Here is a 17,894-nt window from a genome sequence, read left to right on the forward strand (position 1 = left end):
CTAGGCTAACGTTTTGAATAACATTTACCACTAAGCGCAAACGTTGCAGCATAGTAATGAAAAGGTCAAGGCCGACAAGGTTGTTATGACTCTAAGAATTTGACGCATGGCTCGTGAGAGCATTGTGTTGAATTAGACTCTTTAGCCTAATTCGCGCTTAAGTTACTTCAGGAGCTGTCATAGTTAATAGCTTATTCTCTCCTTCTTGTGGATAGTAGAATTAATTGCAAGTAACTATGAAGCGAGAAATAGAAATGGCAAAAGGAGTATCGTCATCTTTCAACTAGATGCAGTAAAGTGTATGGAGAATAAAATTGACTTGAAAGTGCAGGGGATTAGCATTTATTAGTTAAATTTGCGACTTAGGCGCACTTGATATCTCCATAACATCCTTTTATGATCTAGTGAATATGAATTAGTCGTGAGTCATTACCTAGTTGGGCCTAAACCTTTTAAACTTGTCTTCGAGAACTCACACATTAAGATGATTGGAATTAGTTTATGATATTGGTCGTGAACCAGTGGCTTATTATACTTAATCACATTAATGAGATGATGACACGATGGTTTGAGTAGGCTTTCTCGGGCCCACTCGCTTGTGACATCCTGCTCTCATGTGAATGTGTAACTTTGTTCGCAATAGGTGCGCACAAGTAAGTAGGAAAGCCATAGAAGGTCATTTGTATTGGCGCATTTAGTCCACTATGATATTTGTGACTAGATATGTGTGAGGGTATCATAGCTAAGCCTCAATCTCGACACATTTATAGATTATGATACGCATCTGAGTCAAGACTATTTGATCTTCCATAAGTCAAAAGTTTTGAGATGATTTTTGACATTGCACATATGAGGTCGAGATCAATTAGATAAGAGCTTTTGTGCTTTTAGTTTTTGACCAAGGTGACGAGTATCTATTTGAGTTATTTTTTTTTAGAAAACTCTGTGAAGAGAAATGGATGCTTAGAAAATTGATTATTGTTAGTACTCAACAACACAATGGTGTAGTAGAGATAAGGAATTAAGTATTGTTAATGTTAGGTGGATAATGGCGCAAAATGTTTCCCAATTGGAAATTGCACTAGTTTGTTGCTTATATCCCTAACTAAGTGCCCTCCATATTAGATTTTACACTCCATTTTGAATAATGGGTTAGCAGAGAGCCATCTATGGGCAATCTGTAACCGTTAAGCAGCTTATCTTTATTATACTTCTCATAAGATTACGAAGTTAAGACCTAGGGTTCTATAGCGCATTATTGTATACTGTCTCGTAAACACATAGGGTCGTGTGGCGCATTATTGTATGAGGTCATGCAAACCCTCCGGGTCATGTGCATATAGGTAAGCAGCTTTGTGGTAGTGTAACTTAGGGGTGAGCATGGTCCGGATTGGACCGGATTGGGATAAAACCAGGACCAATCCGTTATTTACGGTTCCTAAAAAATTGGAACCAATCCAATCCGTTTAAATCATGGAACCAATCCGAACCAATCCATTTAAATACGGATTGGATCGGTTTAGGACCACGGATTCACATAATTAAATAACAAAAATATATATATAACACTTGAATTTCATAAAAATATAAACATAGCGCTATATTAGTTCCATAATAGCAACATGTTTTTCTATAATAACGACATACTGTTCTAGAATTTAAACAACCATAAGAAAACTGGTTTCACCATAAGTATTTAGACCATTGCAAATTAAAACTTAAAACTAACAAACAAAAGTAATAAAAGAAGATATTATACGATTTTAGGTTTGAGTTTAGATTTTACATAGAATAAGAAAAGATACTATGGGGGAGGATGTATAATAAAAATATAGACTATTTGTATACGGTCCGGATCGGTTCCAATCCGGAACCGTGGGATTCAATCCGGAACCAATCCGTAAACTACGGATTTTTAATTATTCAATCCGGAACCGAACCACGGATTCAAAAAACCAATCCAAACCTATCGGATTGGACTGGACTAGATCGGATTACGGATTTCACGGATTCTTTGCTCAGCCCTAGTGTAACTAAGTCACATAAAGTTTTCTTAGTAAAGGTGACGTGAATAGAGTTTTGGAACTCTATAAGATAGAGAATTCTAAGCATAACGCTTTATGTAGCCTAGTTGAGAATGGAAAAAAATTTCCAATATCCTAGGGACAGTGGGAGCGATGTGCCTACTAATGGATTACTCCATTAGAGAAGAATACTCTACATTCTTAGTTGCGTGGTAGCGAATGTGAAAATTTTTCACGTCATCACTGGGTGATTGAGAGGGAAACATTTATGATTGCCCTGTAAGATAATAAAGAGCCTAGGATAATGCCAAAGGCTCTAGTCCTTTGTTTTTAGAAAGTGGATTAATGTTGCGCAGTTTAAGACAAAGTCTTTGAGGATTAATCATTTCTATAATTTGGTTGACTTTCCATTATGAAGCGAAACTGTTCTAAAGTTATGCGTAATTTGGATAGTCATTATTGAGGCATAAGGCTCGCTAGACACCGAAAAGTCGCACTATTGAGGAAAGTGTAGACCATGAGAAGACTTCCTCCTGGGGAGTGAGGTTATTTTGACTTAGGCTATGATTGACATAAGTTCGGAATATTGATTTGTAGACATTGTAACCCAACTTTCTCGTTAGAGAATTAGATAAGTAGATCCGTAGGGATTTACCTTCTGCTTTTATGGTGAAAAGTTAGGAGCGCAAAAAGGTTGCTAGTTCTAATAAATATTTTACAGCCTAAAACAGTTATCCAAATAGTGGTTCTTAGATTTCGTCAAGCCATGATAGACCAACGATGATCGATGAAGACCACTGAGGCATGATCAATGGTCTAAAAGAATTTTTTCCTTACTTAGTCATTATGAGCCAAGAATTTATAGGGTTGTCGCCACCTAGGGTGGGCAGTCCTCTATTTTAAACATGATAGACATGGGTGATATAATTTATATGCTCGGATGTACGATCCTTAGGGATTGTTTTGGGAGAATTCCTATTTTGTCTTCGATGACTTACATAAGGAATATCCTAGAATGATTCTAGATGCAAAATTACAAACCCATTGACTTACCTATCGGTAAAAGCCAGAGCCTTAGCTATTGAGTGAATCCTCAGATTGTCTTTGGGAGACACAGATGACCTATATTCCTTGATTTTTTCTTTGTTGTGGGAGCCTAAAGTACGCTATATAGGCGTATTTGGCATGATAAGTGTTATCTTTGGTAAATGGTCAACTGAGTTGTTTAGACATTGACCTTGCTTATTAGACTGTGGATAAAATGCTTTACTAGTAGCATATTAATTTGCTCCTTGTAAGATTCAATGCGCTAGTTAGGCGCATCTGCGCTAGTTGGGCGCATTAAGAATGAACGCAAATTGGTCACCAAAAATATCTTTAGAGAGGTTACTACGCAAGAGGTAGTGATCTTAAATCACTTCATGTGAGGCGCACATGGTGGATTCCGTTGTATATACTTATCGCAAGAGGTGCTGATAAGGCTTATGTTTAGAATCTAGAATTGTGATCTTGAATCACTTCATGTGGGCGCACATGGTGGATTCCGTTGTATATACTTATCGCAAGAGGTGCTGATAAGGCTTATGTTTGGAATCTATAATTGCACAAGCTGTGATCAATTTTTTTTTTAAATCGATCACTTATTTTGAGATGATGGGATGTTGACACTATTATAGTTTGTGTCATAATAATTAGCAGATGATGATGTCAGCAGGCAAGATTGGCTCACTCACACGAGCAATCGCCCTTGGCGCTTGGGAGCTAAGAGAGGCTTAAATAATCCACTATATATGTTGCCTTGGTTACAACCAAGATGAAGTCGTGTTAAGGATCAAACATGGATATTAGTACCCACTTTCCATGTTGTGCCTATTATGATTAGCTAGATGCGAGATCTTATTTGGCTCCTGGAAGGCAAGCAAATAGAGAATTCGGGTTAGGCGCTAGAAAGCGACTAGACTAATATCTGTATGGTGTATCGAGTATGACGCCACTCTTTTGGAAGAGTTACTCCACCGTAGCATGTATTCATACTATATGTGCTTGGCGACCGAGTAATGAGGTGAGAGAATGGATCCCTGTTTCCTCACTGTGTGAGTCTTACGTGTCATTATTGATATGACTTTCATTTATGTACCCTTTTGTGACTTTTGACTATGTCATAAGGTAAGGGGTTGATGTTCTGCTACTTTGGTATGTTGTCTGCGGTCATGTATGATTCGGCCTTAAGGGACATCACTGGGAAAGCGGTCAATCCTAAACTAAATGGCACGAGTGCAAAGGGAAGATCATCTAGTACTACACCACTGTTGTATATTCACTGCCACCAACTCACATCGCTCTGTATGAGATGCGAATTAAGTGTGAATATATTGCAAGAATTGAGAGGGTCAAACATGCTCTTTTTGAGGGATTAGAAATGTTTTTTTGGACCGGTGTAATTAGATGGGTCTGGGGTATATGAGACATTATTTCTGTTCTTTTTGGGTTGATGTCTCTATGCTGGCTCATTTTGAGTTTCTAATATAGAGCTCCCACATGCAGGTGTTCTTAGCAGTCGCACGGTGCAGTGGCTAGTATGAGATTGTTTATTTTTTGGAGAGATTGAGATAGAGATGTGGCAGTGTCATGCCAACTCATGTCCGAGTGGGAGATGTTAGAAATTGGGCGCCCATGTGGCATGACCCTTTGAACCTTTTGAACCTTATCCATGTAAGTTTGAATTTGAATTCAAAACTTATTTGGATAACCATTCAGGATATCTATATCTATCATATCAATAGATATGGATAGATGGATAGATAGATATTGGTTATATATCAGATTATATGGTTAATCTAATATATTAAAAATCAGATACGTATATCAGATATACGATATATGGGTTTTTACCCATAACCTTTTTTCTAGACTCTCTCTGACTCTCTCCCATTAAACAACGATCAAGCCATTTTGTATTGTGACTTGTGTGGGTGATACTCATTTTGTAGTATCACTCCATTGCTGGGTTCGTTGACTAATCAGATTTTGGAAGCACGTGATTTACCCACGAGGTTGTGTCATTAAGGTATGATCCGAATTATTTTTTATCCGCTGCGTTAATTTATAATGCTTTATGATTTACAAGGTACAAGAACTTTTTTTTATTTTTTATTTTTAACAAATAGGTACAACAACCCTTGACCAACCGATTAGTTTCATTTGATTAACTTTATTTTATGGGCATCTAGATGTAAAATAAAATTTGAATAGATTATGCAAATGTGTCAATGATTTCAAAACTCAATAAGTGATTCCATCACTATTGTCCAATAAAAAGAATAATGTCATGCATTTAAAAAATTGTCTAGAATTTAAATTTATAGTGTCAATTTAAAATTAGTGTGTATGAGTTAAATTCATAATGAATTTGATCAAAATATTTATTTTTATTTTATTTATTTATTTATTTTATTTTTTTTTTGAGTAGGGGGCATTGCGGAATGGTAAAAGATTCTCAAGTGACAATACATGTTTTCATTACAAAAACAAGAGCATGAGAAGTTATTTACTAATTCTTGAACAACTTTTTTTTTTTTTTTTTTAATCGGCAAATGTTAGTTGTTAGTCGTTAGATTAGTACCTATGGGAGAAAATTTCCCCATCCAAGGCAAAGCACCTAAATGCTTGCACTCCCTTCATTCAACCCCCGTAAGGAGAATTGAACCCATGACCTCCTTAGAGCTAAGCCCTAATATGCTGTTTAATAGTCATTAATCAAAATAATAGTATTCATCAATTTTGTGTTAGTATTTTTAAAAAAATTATTCAATATGTCAATTAGTAAATAGAGTCGAGTATTGCTCTAAGAAGAGCTCTTAATAATTTTTTCTAAAATCTATAGGTTGAGAAGAGGAAAGTGGGCAGTTTGGGGGGTCATAATTTTGAATCATCTAAAGTTAGAGAAAAATTTCAATGCAATGCTACACCTGATCATTTGCCTTCATAATTTTTATATTAACTTTTTTTTTTTAAAAGAAATTTTTTATATCAGCTTGTTCTAATATTTTTCGAGAAAGAGAAAGACTTTCACAACATTGGATATTCGTTTGGTAATTAGGTCAATCAAGACAATAATTCCTTAAATTTCTCAATTAAACAATACGCATAGTGTAAGAATATAACAATCTATCACTATAAAAGTGCCTTTAATATAAAAAAATCTTCATTCTTTTAAACTTAACATGAATATAAGAAAACATTTTTAATTTTATTTTATTTTATTTTTTGATATTGTTTTTTTATGTCAATAAAAGTTGATATTGTACACCACACTTATTTTCCAATTTTTTTGGATGTGCATTTTTTTTTTCTTTTTCTAAATTATAGAATTGTGAAATCCTCCATGTGAGAAATGAAAAAAGAACTAATTTTAGTGAATATCATGATGAGATGGATGAAATGTCCAAAACTTATCCTCACCAGTGAATGGGACTAGTGATATTTTTGGTTGGTATACAAAATAAAATGAGACAATGCCTACAATTTAATAGCACATGTGGGAGGTTAAGATGAAGGCCTACTCTAAGATGGATAAGGAACAAGAAACATAGAGGAGATATATAGAAAATGACACATTTGATAACTTGTGCTATTAGACAATTAGTTGAATAATTTTGGCAAATGCATGTGTTCTTCATGTATTTGTTGATAAGTCACATCGATTTATACGAGGTAAATTATATTAACATTTTTGAGATATAGTAAAATTATACTTAGTCTTATAATTTTAGTATAATTATATTAATTTCTTCTCCAATAATGACAAATATATAACAAAACTAACGACAATGTCTAATTATCTTTTTTTTAACTCTTATCATCATTATAAAATCACTTTTTTGCCCTTCTTCATCCTATTGCTACCCAACCCCAACCCCAACCCCAACCCCAACCCAATCCTACTCTAACATAATTTTCTTTAATGTGGCATCATAAAATGATGTTTTAAGATGTTTGAAAATGAGAAAGAAGAAATAAGGAAAAATTCCGAAGAGTGGTGAGTAATTACTCAAAAATAAGGGGAAAAAATAAATAGAGAGAGAAAGGGAGACCTGTTAATTATGAGAAAAAAAAAATTAATAAAACGGTATCACCATCTAATAGTTTCCTATTTTTTCTTCGATGTATATGTAGTAATGTGTTTACATCTTGAAAGTAGGGTTCATCCCTCCCATATAAGTTTATTATTAATTGGTAATATCGTGTGTCACTGATGACATAGTATCACCATTGCACTGAATTTTTATTCATTAATTACAAATGGTAGTGGGGGTTGCTAATTGCCTTAATTAAGTTTTTTATTGGAACTTTAATTAAGTTTTTTTGAGAGATTAATTTCACTAATTGTGAGTTACATATGATTATATATAATTTTGATATCATCAAAAGGCAAATTAGGCAGATCCTATAAATCGTGTTGATGTAATTGTCTACCAACTACAAGACTAAAATGGATGCAATTGAAATGTAGCAATGATGTGGAGGGTTGCCATTGTAATTATATTAAAATTGTGAAATTAAGTGTAATTTTATCAAACTCTAGAGAATATCAATGTAATTTACCCTTTTATATAAGAGAAATGATAGAGATTTCAAATGTTTTATCAAATATTTTACCAAATATCTTACATGGGTATGAGACTCACACTATGTGGATCTCATGTGGATCACACACCCATGTGAGACATGTGATAGAACATTTAGTAAAACCTTTAGAATCTCTAGTATTACTCTTTTATTAGGAGTGAGCAACGGATATTCCGATCCGCCCAAACTGATCGAACCGAACCGATTCACTGCGTTTTGGACGGATGCGTAATGACGAGTAAACGGTTGCGGATTAATTTTTTCAACCACCTAGTTTTGAACAGATAACGGATTTTAGATTTCTTTGACCGCACCGCCAAACCACAAGCACCCCTAGTAATTTGTAAGGCTTTGTGTTTTCAATTTGTTTAGATATTCTATTTGTGTTTCAATTGAAAAAGAATTTAAATATTCTGTTGAAAAAGAGTTTTCAACTTGAATATATTTTTTGAATTGAAAAAAATAAATGTATTATTTATCTATATTTTTTCGTTTTTAAATCTAACTCTAAAAAAAAATGATATATGTTTATTGGTTTTTGTTTTCAAAAATAGATATAGATGTAACAATCACTACTACAAAAATAGTTAAAGATCACACTTTGACAAAAAAAAAGATCTCACTTTTATTGGAAGTGTGATAAAAAAAATTATATTGATATTTTAATCACACTTAATTTGATTAAGTGTGATAATATTTATTTTTTATGTCACTTTTCAATTAAGTGTGATTATATATATATTTTTTAATCACACCTTCTAATTAAAAGTGTGATTATATATACACTACTACTTTTTAATCACACTTTTTAAACAAAGTGTGATTATATATATATTTTTTAATCACATTCTAATTAAAGTGTGATTGTTTACATATTTTTTAATCACACCTTTTAATTAAAGTGTGATTATATATACACAATTACTTTTTAATCACACTTTTTAAACAAGTGTGATTATATATATATTTTTTAATCACACATCCTAATTAAAGTGTGATTATTTATATATTTTTTAATCACACATTTTTAATTAAAGTGTGATTGTATATACACTACTACTTTTTAATCACACTTTTTAAGTAAGTGTGATTATATGTATATATTTTTCTAATTAAAGTGTGATTATTTATATATTTTTTAATCACACCTTTTAATTAAAGTGTGATTATATATACATTACTACTTTTTAATCACACTTTTTAAATAAGTGTGATTATTTATATATTTTTTAATCACACATTTTTAATTAAAGTGTGATTGTATATACACTACTACTTTTTAATCACACTTTTTAAGTAAGTGTGATTATATATATATTTTTTAATCACACATTCTAATTAAAGTGTAATTATTTATATATTTTTTAATCACGTTTTTTTAATTAAAGTGTGATTATATATACACTACTACTTTTTAATTACACTTTTTAAGTAACACTACAAGAAAAGTGGGCTTATGAGACGGAACTTTTTGCGACGGCAAAAATGTGACCTTTTGAGACGGCACAATTTGCCGTCGCAAAAAATATGACTTTTTGAGATGGCACAACTTGCCGTCGCAAAAAATGTGACCTTTTGAGACGACACAATTTGCCGTCGTAAAAAATATGACTTTTTGAGACGGCACGACTTGCCGTCTCGCAAAAAAAAAAATGTGACTTTTTGAGACGGTACAACTTGCCGTCGCGAAAAATATGCCTTTTTGAGACTGCACAACTTGTCGTTGCAAAAAAATGTGACTTTTTGAGACTTCATATATATAGTTACAAAATGGTTTAAATAAATGCAATGGTATTTTTCTATCATAAAAAAAAATTAAAAAAAACGACGTCGTCTTACTCTTTTGATATAACATTTCTCTTTTCATCTTCCTGTCTCTCTGTCTCTATCTCTGTCTCTCTTCTCTTTCTCTCTCTCACTCATCACTCTTCTCTGTCTGTCTGTCTCTCTCTCTTTCTCTCTGTGTCTCTGTCTCTCTTCTCTTTCTCTCTCTCACGCATCACTCTTCTCTGTCTGTCTCTCTTTCTTTATGTCTCTGTCTCTATCTCTCTTCTCTTTCTGTCTCTCACTCATCACTCTTCTCTGTCTGTCTGTCTCTCTTTCTCCTTGTATCTCTCACTCATCTTTCTTCTTTCTCTGTCTCTCTCTCGTTTATCTCTTTTTGCTATTCTCTCTCTCTCTTTCTCTTTTTGTCTCTCTCTCGAGCATCTTTTGTCTCTCTTTTTTTTTGTCTCTCTCTCTCTATCTCTCTGTCTCTCTCGTTTTTCTTTATTCTCTCTCTCTCTTTTTTTTCTATGCCTCTCTCTCATTAATCTCTTTTCGCTTTCTTTCTCTCTCTTTTTGTTTATCTCTTGTTCATCTCTTGTTTCTCTGTTTTTTTCTGTCTCACTCTCTCTCTATCTTTTTCTCTCTTTGTCTATCTTTATCTCTTTCTCTCTCGGTCTCTCACTCATCACTCTTCTCTTTCTCTGTCTACCTGTCTGTTTGTCTGTCTATCTGTCTCTCTCTCTCTCACTGTTTTCGCCTTCCTCACTCTCTCCCTCATCTCTTCTCTATTTATTGAGCTCCCTCTCGATTTATCGATCCAACCATGTTGGGGACCCCCAGTGGGCGGTGACCCCCAGCACCCCCACCTCCACGTGGGGGGCTGTGAGAGCAAGAGTGAAAATAAATAAATAAATAATTTTTTTTGAACCAATCAGAAAACAGTGGGGGTGGTGGGGATCACTCCCATTGGGGGTCTAGGGCATTTTTCTTATCGATCCACTACAAGAAAATGCACTTTTAACGACCACTTTGTCGCTTTCTCGCTCATCACTTTGTCTCTGTTTCTCTATCTTTCTTCTCTATCTGTCTCTCACTCATCTCTCCCTCTCACCACCCATCTCCTCTACCACATTTACCACTATTGCAAATGTCATTCCACTACCACCACTACTACCACTGTTGCCACTCCACCTCTACGATTACCATTACTACCATCATCGCCACCACTCCCTTACCACCACTACCACTACTACTACCATTACCTCTCATCCACCACTGCCACTCCATCTCCTCTGTCTGTCTCTCCCTTTCTCTATGTGTCTCTGTCTCTCTTCTCTCTCTCTCACTCATCACTCTTCTCTGTCTGTCCGTCTCTCTCATTCTCTCTGTGTCTCTGTCTCTCTTCTTTTTCTCTCTCTCACTCATCACTCTTCTCTGTCTGTCCGTCTCTCTCATTCTCTCTGTGTCTCTGTCTCTCTTCTCTTTCTCTCTCTCACTCATCACTTTTCTTTGTCTGTCTGCCTCTCTGTTTTTCTCTGTATCTCTCGTCCATCTCTCTTCTCTCTATCTCTTTCATCTATCTTCTCTCTTTGTCTCTTTTCTCTCTCGCTCTCTCGCTCATCTCTTTCTGTCTCTCTCTCGTTTATCTCTTTTTGCTCTTTCTCTCTCTCTCTCTATATATATATTTTCACCTATTTTTCATCTTCCTTTCTTTCTTTTCTTTCTCTCTCTCACTCATCACTCTTCTCTCCCTGTCTGTTTATTTCTCTCTCTCTCTCTCTCTCTCCCTCTCTCCCATTTGTGTTCGCGTTGCTCACTATTTCCCTTCCGTCTTTTCTATTTACTGAGCTCCCTCTCAATTTATCGATCCACTACAAGAAAATACACTTTGAGCACCACTTTGTCTCTCTCTCGCTCACTACTCTGTCTCTCTGTCTCTGTCTCTCTCTCTCTCCTCTATCTGTCTCCCACTTATCTCTCTCTCACCACCCATCTCCTCTACCACTTTCACTACTACTGCAAACGCCATTTCACTACCACCACTACTAACACGGTCGCCACTTCACCACTACGACTACCATTACAATATTTTTCATTAAAATATTACCCCTACTTCTACCAAACAAAAAATAATAATAATTTTTTTTTTCATTAAAAAAAATGAAACAAATAAATTTTCAAGCTTAGTAACCAAAATAAAATAATTTTTTAAAAAAAATTTTATTTTAACAAAAAATAAAGTTTTTTTTGCGACGACAACCCCTCTCTCTTTTCTTTCTCTCTGTCACTCATCGCTCTTCTCTGTCTGTCTCTCTCTTTTTCTCTGTGTCTTTCGTCCATCTCTTTTCTCTCTATCTCTTTCATCTATCTTCTCTCTCTGTCTCTCTTCTCTCTCTTTTTTTTTATCTCTTACTCATCTCTTTCTGTCTCTCTCTCGTTTATCTCTTTTCGCTCTTTCTCTCTCTCTCTCTATATATATATATATATATCTTTTCACATATTTTTTCATCTTCCTCTCTCTCTTTTCTTTCTCTCTCTCACTCATCACTCTTCTCTCTCTGTCTGTCTATTTGTCTCTCTCTCTCTCACACTCATCTATCTCTCGCTCACCACTCTGTCTCTGTCTCTCTCCTCTATCTGTCTCTCACTTATCTCTCTCTCTCACCACCTATCTCCTCTACCACCTTCACCACTACTGCAAAACGCCATTTCACTACCACCACTACTACCACGGTCGCCACTTCACCTCTATGACTACCATTACGACTACCATCGCCACCACTCTACTACCACCACTACCATTATTGCCATTACTACTACCATTATCTCTCCTTCACCCCTGCCACTCCATCTACTCTACCACTACCACAAATTTCACCACTAATTTCCTTCGCCATCACCACCACTACCATAATCTCTTATCCACCACGTTCGCCACTACTGCCACTCCCTCTCATTTACCACAAAATATTACCTCTACTTTTACCAAATAAAAAATAATAATAAATTTTTTTCATTAAAATAAAAATAAAACAAATAAATTTTAAATCTTAATAACTAAAAGAAAAATATTTTTTTTAAAAAAAAATTCATTAACTACAAAAAAAAAAATTATTTTAACAAGAAATAAATTTTTTTGCCAACGGCAACCTTAAACAATAAAACATGATTTAATCTTCTTCTTCTTTTTTTTTTTTTTTTTTTTTCGCTATGTTTCCCTCCTTTTTTTTTTCATTCCCCCCCTTTTATTTCCATTCTCGTTTTGTAAACACTCCCCCCAAACCAAAAATCCCTAATCTCTTCACCCCTCTCTCTCTCTCTCTCTCTCGATCAATCGATCGATCTGTCGCCAAGCAGCGGTTTCTATCCCTAATCCCTAATCTCTTCACCCCTCTTCCCAGTGTTTGTATAAGCTAGAGACATTTTTTATGAAGTCCAAAACTACGTGGTTTTGGCATAGAGTTAAAATAAACCCTAGTGCCCCCATATTGTTCTCATTCCAAGATCTGTCGCCAAGCAGCGGTTTCTCTGCCTCACAGGTATGTCTCTATGGCTACTCTCTCTCTACCGCTCTATCTTTCTTTTTCTGGTTGTATGTTTGTGAAGGGCGGGGGGGATTTCAGTGGCGGGGATGTGGTAGTGTTGTGGTGGGGAGGAGGATAGCGGATCTGTGGTAGGGAAGGAGGAGCGGGTTTCAGGATTGGAGGGTGGGGTGGATGGATATGGGTTGTTGGTAGGGGAAGAGGGTAAGGGTGGTTTTCGTGGTAGACAGGTTAGCTGGTGAAGAGGATTTCGGTAGTGGTGAGGTTAGCGGGGCTGTGATGGGGGAGGGTGTTTTTGGTGGTCAAGGGATGGCGGGGCTGTGTTGGGGGAGGTGGAGGTGGAGGTGGAGGTGGTGGTGGATCTGTGGCGAGGAGTAGCTTCTTCGATTATGAGTTCAATTATGAGTTCCTTTTTTTTCTTTTTTCTTTCTTTTTCTTGTAAGTACCTGCAATTAACCTTCATTTCAATTTCAATTCATTATATATGGTGCTAGTCTAGGGTTCTAACGAAATTTGAGTTCCTCTTGGTGAAAATACCATTCGAATCGAATCCAACAGCTTCTTAGTTAATGACTATGTTATATATAGTGTTTTTCAGGTTATTTGCTGATTGCATATTATTGTTGCTAAATATGTGATTTTTTAGAACAGTGGAATTGTCTTGCTAAGCTCTATAAGCAGTTATAATGGTGTTATTTTGTAAACTACTATGATGGTCCACATTTGATACGAACAAATATGTGTTTATGTACCCAAATAGTTGTGATTTTTAGAAATTTGTGCCATTTTTCAACAGCAATTTTCTGTTTTTTGAAATGCAGAAAATAGAAAACAGTGAAATTTTTTCAGAAAATTGAGTTGACTAGAACCAGTTTTTCAAGGAATACGAAAAAGTTGTTTCCTTTACTCCATTTTTCAAATTGTTTTCAGTTTCTATAAAGACATGTTGCAGAGAAATGATTTTTGAAAACTATTCCAAACAGGTGTAATTCTTTAGATTCTTGCTTCTTCTTCTTCTTCTAATGAGATTCTTGCCTGTTTGACTCTGTTGTTCACTTGTTCTTGTAAAGTTAAGCAAATTGTTGAGGCTTTCTCTCATTTATGAGATGCTAATTGTTTTGAATATTCCTTCTTTGTAGATTTACTGTTTCAAATGGATTAATCTATTTTCTTGCATAGACATTGTTACAAACACTTTGTAGGCTGATTTGACTTTGGTCTCTTGAAGGTCTCAAGGAACATTGATCTGGTCTATGGAGGAGGTAGCATAGGCCTCATGGGTTTGATTTCACAAGCTGTTCATGATGGTGGTCGGCATGTCATTGGGTGAGACTTTCTTCAATATTTTTGGCCTAAAAAATCTCAAAAAAAGACTTTTAAAGATCAATAAAGAAAGCATTGTTAAGTAGCTAAGATCAATGAGTTGGGTATGTAGTTTGCTATTGGTTTTGTTCTCTATTACAACTAATTTTTTTGTCATGTTATTGTCTCTCTGCAGAGTTATTCCCAAGACGCTCATGCCTTGAGAGGTATGTCTCTCTGCTACACCCCCAAAAAGTCTTAAGCCTTTTCTTATTTAATTGACTACTTAAATAAAAATAAAAATAAAAACCCCATTAAACTGACTTTTTGATGAATGAGGGTTAGGTTTAAGGCAATCCATAACTTCTGAATGACATTGAGATCATATAACCTCAATGTGGATTAGATCAAGTCTTAAAAAATGGTCATTGAATGTTTTCAAAGTGTCGAAATCTAGATGATGCATAATACATAATCTTATGAAGCAGTCACAACTTTATTGTATTTTTCTAGATGCATAATACATAATCGAGTATAGACCTTAATCTTGTTTGAGAATTTTTATTTTTCAATTGACTTTATTGTATTTTTCTAGATGGATGATGATCATTATTCAGAATATGTTGTTTCTAGCATTTCAATATCTAATGATTATCTTATGAAAATCCTGATAATGGAAGGGACTCAGTTTATTGGTGTGTTTTTGTCGGGACTTCTTGTAAAAGAAGGCAACCAGGTATCAACCCTTCTCTTTACATTTTAACATTTACATGTAATGATTTTCTTTTCCCAATTGTTTTAACTTTCTTAGCCATCTTTTCCACCTTATGGTGTGCAATTAAAATTGGGTTGACAAATTCCTACACAGATTTATATTTGATGACGTCTTTGACTTTTTAATAAACAAGTTTCATCTATCAATTAGTCAATTCAATGGAGCTATTATTGACAATGATACTTGGAATCTATTAATAAATAGAGGCATATTCTTATGTTCACTTCATTTAAATTATTTGATGTACTAATTACGCATCATATATCTAATCTTATCTACCAACCTAAAATTCGAATGAAAATATGTGCATGACTCTTTCTGTTTGAACCTGTTTGTTTTTTATTTTGAAAATATGTACATATATATATATATATATATTGTAGATCTATAAATAACACAATAAGTAGTTCACATTTTTGTTCTATTGGCCTGCACATTGTCATGGATGCAGTTTTTTTATAGGTTGATTCTTCATCTTCTTCTTCATTTTTTGCAGATTTCTGCTACTTTGAAGACATCGATTGGTTAATTCACTCTCTATCAAGGTATTTCTCTATCCTTCAAGTAGTATTGAGTTTTTAATACAGATTGTAGCCAAAAATTAGTTTTAATGTTGAATTAATAAAATTAATTTAACTGATTCTGTTTGACTTTTGTTTACTTCATCCTTTTGATGTGAATTTTAATTATAGGTATTTCTCGATCTGTTTGATGTGGATTTTAATTGACTTTTGTTTACTTCATCCTTTTGATGTGAATTTTAATTATAGGTATTTCTTGATCCGTTTGATGTGAATTTTAATCTAACTCAGGTTTGTTAAGGGAACCAGACCATATATGTTCCCTGTTCTGTGTTGGCTAGAACATCTTGGGGGAGAGGTGAAGATCCTTGACAAGGATCTGATATTGGTTAAACTTCACTCATTTCCTCACCTGCAGAATTTTCTTCTTCAAGCTATGTCTCTTAACTGTTATCTCCATTTTTTTGTTTGCCCCAGGTATGCATTAGATGATATTGGTTCTGGATCTCATGTGCATCTCAGTTTGTGTCAGAGTTGAACCCATATGAATAGGTAGTTTGGTACTAACAGAGAAGTATGCATTTTTACCAGTTCTGTTAAAATATCTTGTCTACATAGAATTATTTTTTAAGCATGCAGTTATATTTGGAAATTTGATGGGTGTACTATTGATCTTGAGGAAAACCTTTCACGGTGATGTTTCCATCGATGGGTGTACCAATTTGTAATTATTCAGGCTATGTAGTTTCTGCTTTTAAGACCAATAAGCTTTATTGATCCTTATTTGTTTTATAGTTTTTAGTGAGTTATATGTTGATATCATATGATTTTGATTGTCCATATAATACTCCATTTTATCATTTATGTGATCCTTTCTGCATTGTTGCATATTGTCTTCTTTTGTGGTGCTGTTTTACTGATATTTATGTGGAGAATCAAAATAATTATGTCATTTTTGGTGGCTGTGGGGAAAGGATTGGGGGCAGTTTAACAACTGGATAAATTACATTATTTTTGGTGTGATCTAAATGTAAGTTTATAAATTAATTAGTAAGTTTATTCATATGCTTCTGCCGGTTTTTAAATTAATTTGTTTTTTTATTTTTCAGGTCAGAAATTTCTTGGAGAGATGCAAAATATGGTCAAAGAATTCAAGAACTTACTTTTTTCAAGTTTTTTATTTTTTATTTTTTAATGTATGTAATCACAGTTAATTTTTTTTTTATTAATTTCTTTGTATATACTTTTAAACATTTAACTTTTATTTATGAAATATATGATATTATTTCATTTAATATATGGTTGTGATTCGAAATATAGTATATAGTGTGTATTACATTATTCAAATGCCCGTGCAAAAATAATATTGATTATTCTTTAAATATGTCAAAAAAATTTTTTTATCACAGGTTTTATTAGTTATTAATCACACTTAAAAGGTGTGATCTAAAGTCTTTAATCACACTTAAAATGTGTGAACTAAAGTTTTTAATCACACTTAAAAGGTGTGATCTAAATGTTGTTTTTAACCACACTTAAAAGGTGTGATCTAAAGTCTTTAATCACACTTAAAAGGTGTGAACTAAAGTTTTTAATCACACTTAAAAGGTGTGATCTAAATGTTGTTTTTAACCACACTTAAAAGGTGTGATCTAAAGTCTTTAATCACACTTAAAAGGTGGGAACTAAAATTTTTAATCACACTTAAAAGGTGTGATCTAAATATTTTTAACCACATTTAAAAGGTGTGATCTAAATATTATTAATCACACTTAAAAGATGTGATGAAAGCATTTTTTAATGACACTTAAAAAGTGTGATTAAAAATGACCATTTTTAATCACACTCCTAAAGACCACACTTTAATAAAACTTAAAAGGTGTGATTAAAAAACATACATCACACCAAAAAAGTGTGATCTTTATCTATATTTGTAGTAGTGAATGCAGAAGCATACAATCTCTGCTACTGCCCTATTCATGGTTTTAGTGGTGTGAATTGTTTTTATATTTTAAGAATCACAAATTGTAATACTTTATGTGGATTAGGCATACAATGATTGTAATAATCTAAAGTTTCAAACTTTTTTTCTTTGGAAGAGACATGCAGTAATTGAAATATTTTTTTAAGTCATTAACCGTAATACTTTCTTTCTTTCTTTTTCTTGAGGAAATGCACAAATTGGATTTGTGTGAGTGAATTTCCGATCACACTGCCAACTCAGTAATCAGTTGGAAAACACTGGCATAATAGATGGCACCTGCTTGACCTGCAACAGAAAGAGAAGATTCCGGCGGTGGTTCGTCCACCCGGGGGCACTCCGACGATCAAGTCA

The 17,894-nt window shown here is 34.0% G+C and overlaps 1 protein-coding gene across 15 annotated transcripts; it reads left to right on the plus strand.

Annotated features, from left to right (window-relative positions):
• Positions 1 to 12,691: 12,691 nt before the first annotated feature.
• On the plus strand, positions 12,692 to 16,854 carry LOC145798570 (uncharacterized). 15 transcript variants are annotated; one of them, XM_082886748.1, is made up of 8 exons: positions 12,692 to 12,958; positions 14,190 to 14,287; positions 14,460 to 14,490; positions 14,944 to 14,999; positions 15,535 to 15,583; positions 15,851 to 15,917; positions 16,037 to 16,111; positions 16,669 to 16,854. In XM_082886748.1, the coding sequence occupies exons 2-7, from the start codon at positions 14,263 to 14,265 to the stop codon at positions 16,049 to 16,051; spliced, it is 243 nt and encodes an 80-aa protein (XP_082742874.1). In that variant the 5' UTR covers positions 12,692 to 12,958; positions 14,190 to 14,262; the 3' UTR covers positions 16,052 to 16,111; positions 16,669 to 16,854. The 15 variants fall into 15 exon arrangements, 2 of the variants coding, with proteins under 2 accessions (XP_082742874.1, XP_082742873.1); XM_082886747.1 differs by having other exon boundaries at positions 15,851 to 16,111; XR_014339637.1 differs by lacking the exons at positions 15,851 to 15,917; positions 16,669 to 16,854 and having other exon boundaries at positions 16,037 to 16,630.
• Positions 16,855 to 17,894: the final 1,040 nt, after the last annotated feature.

This window comes from Camellia sinensis, chromosome 9 (genome assembly GCF_055761805.1).
Source record: "Camellia sinensis isolate YWXY chromosome 9, ASM5576180v1, whole genome shotgun sequence".
Classification (NCBI taxonomy): domain Eukaryota; kingdom Viridiplantae; phylum Streptophyta; class Magnoliopsida; order Ericales; family Theaceae; genus Camellia; species Camellia sinensis.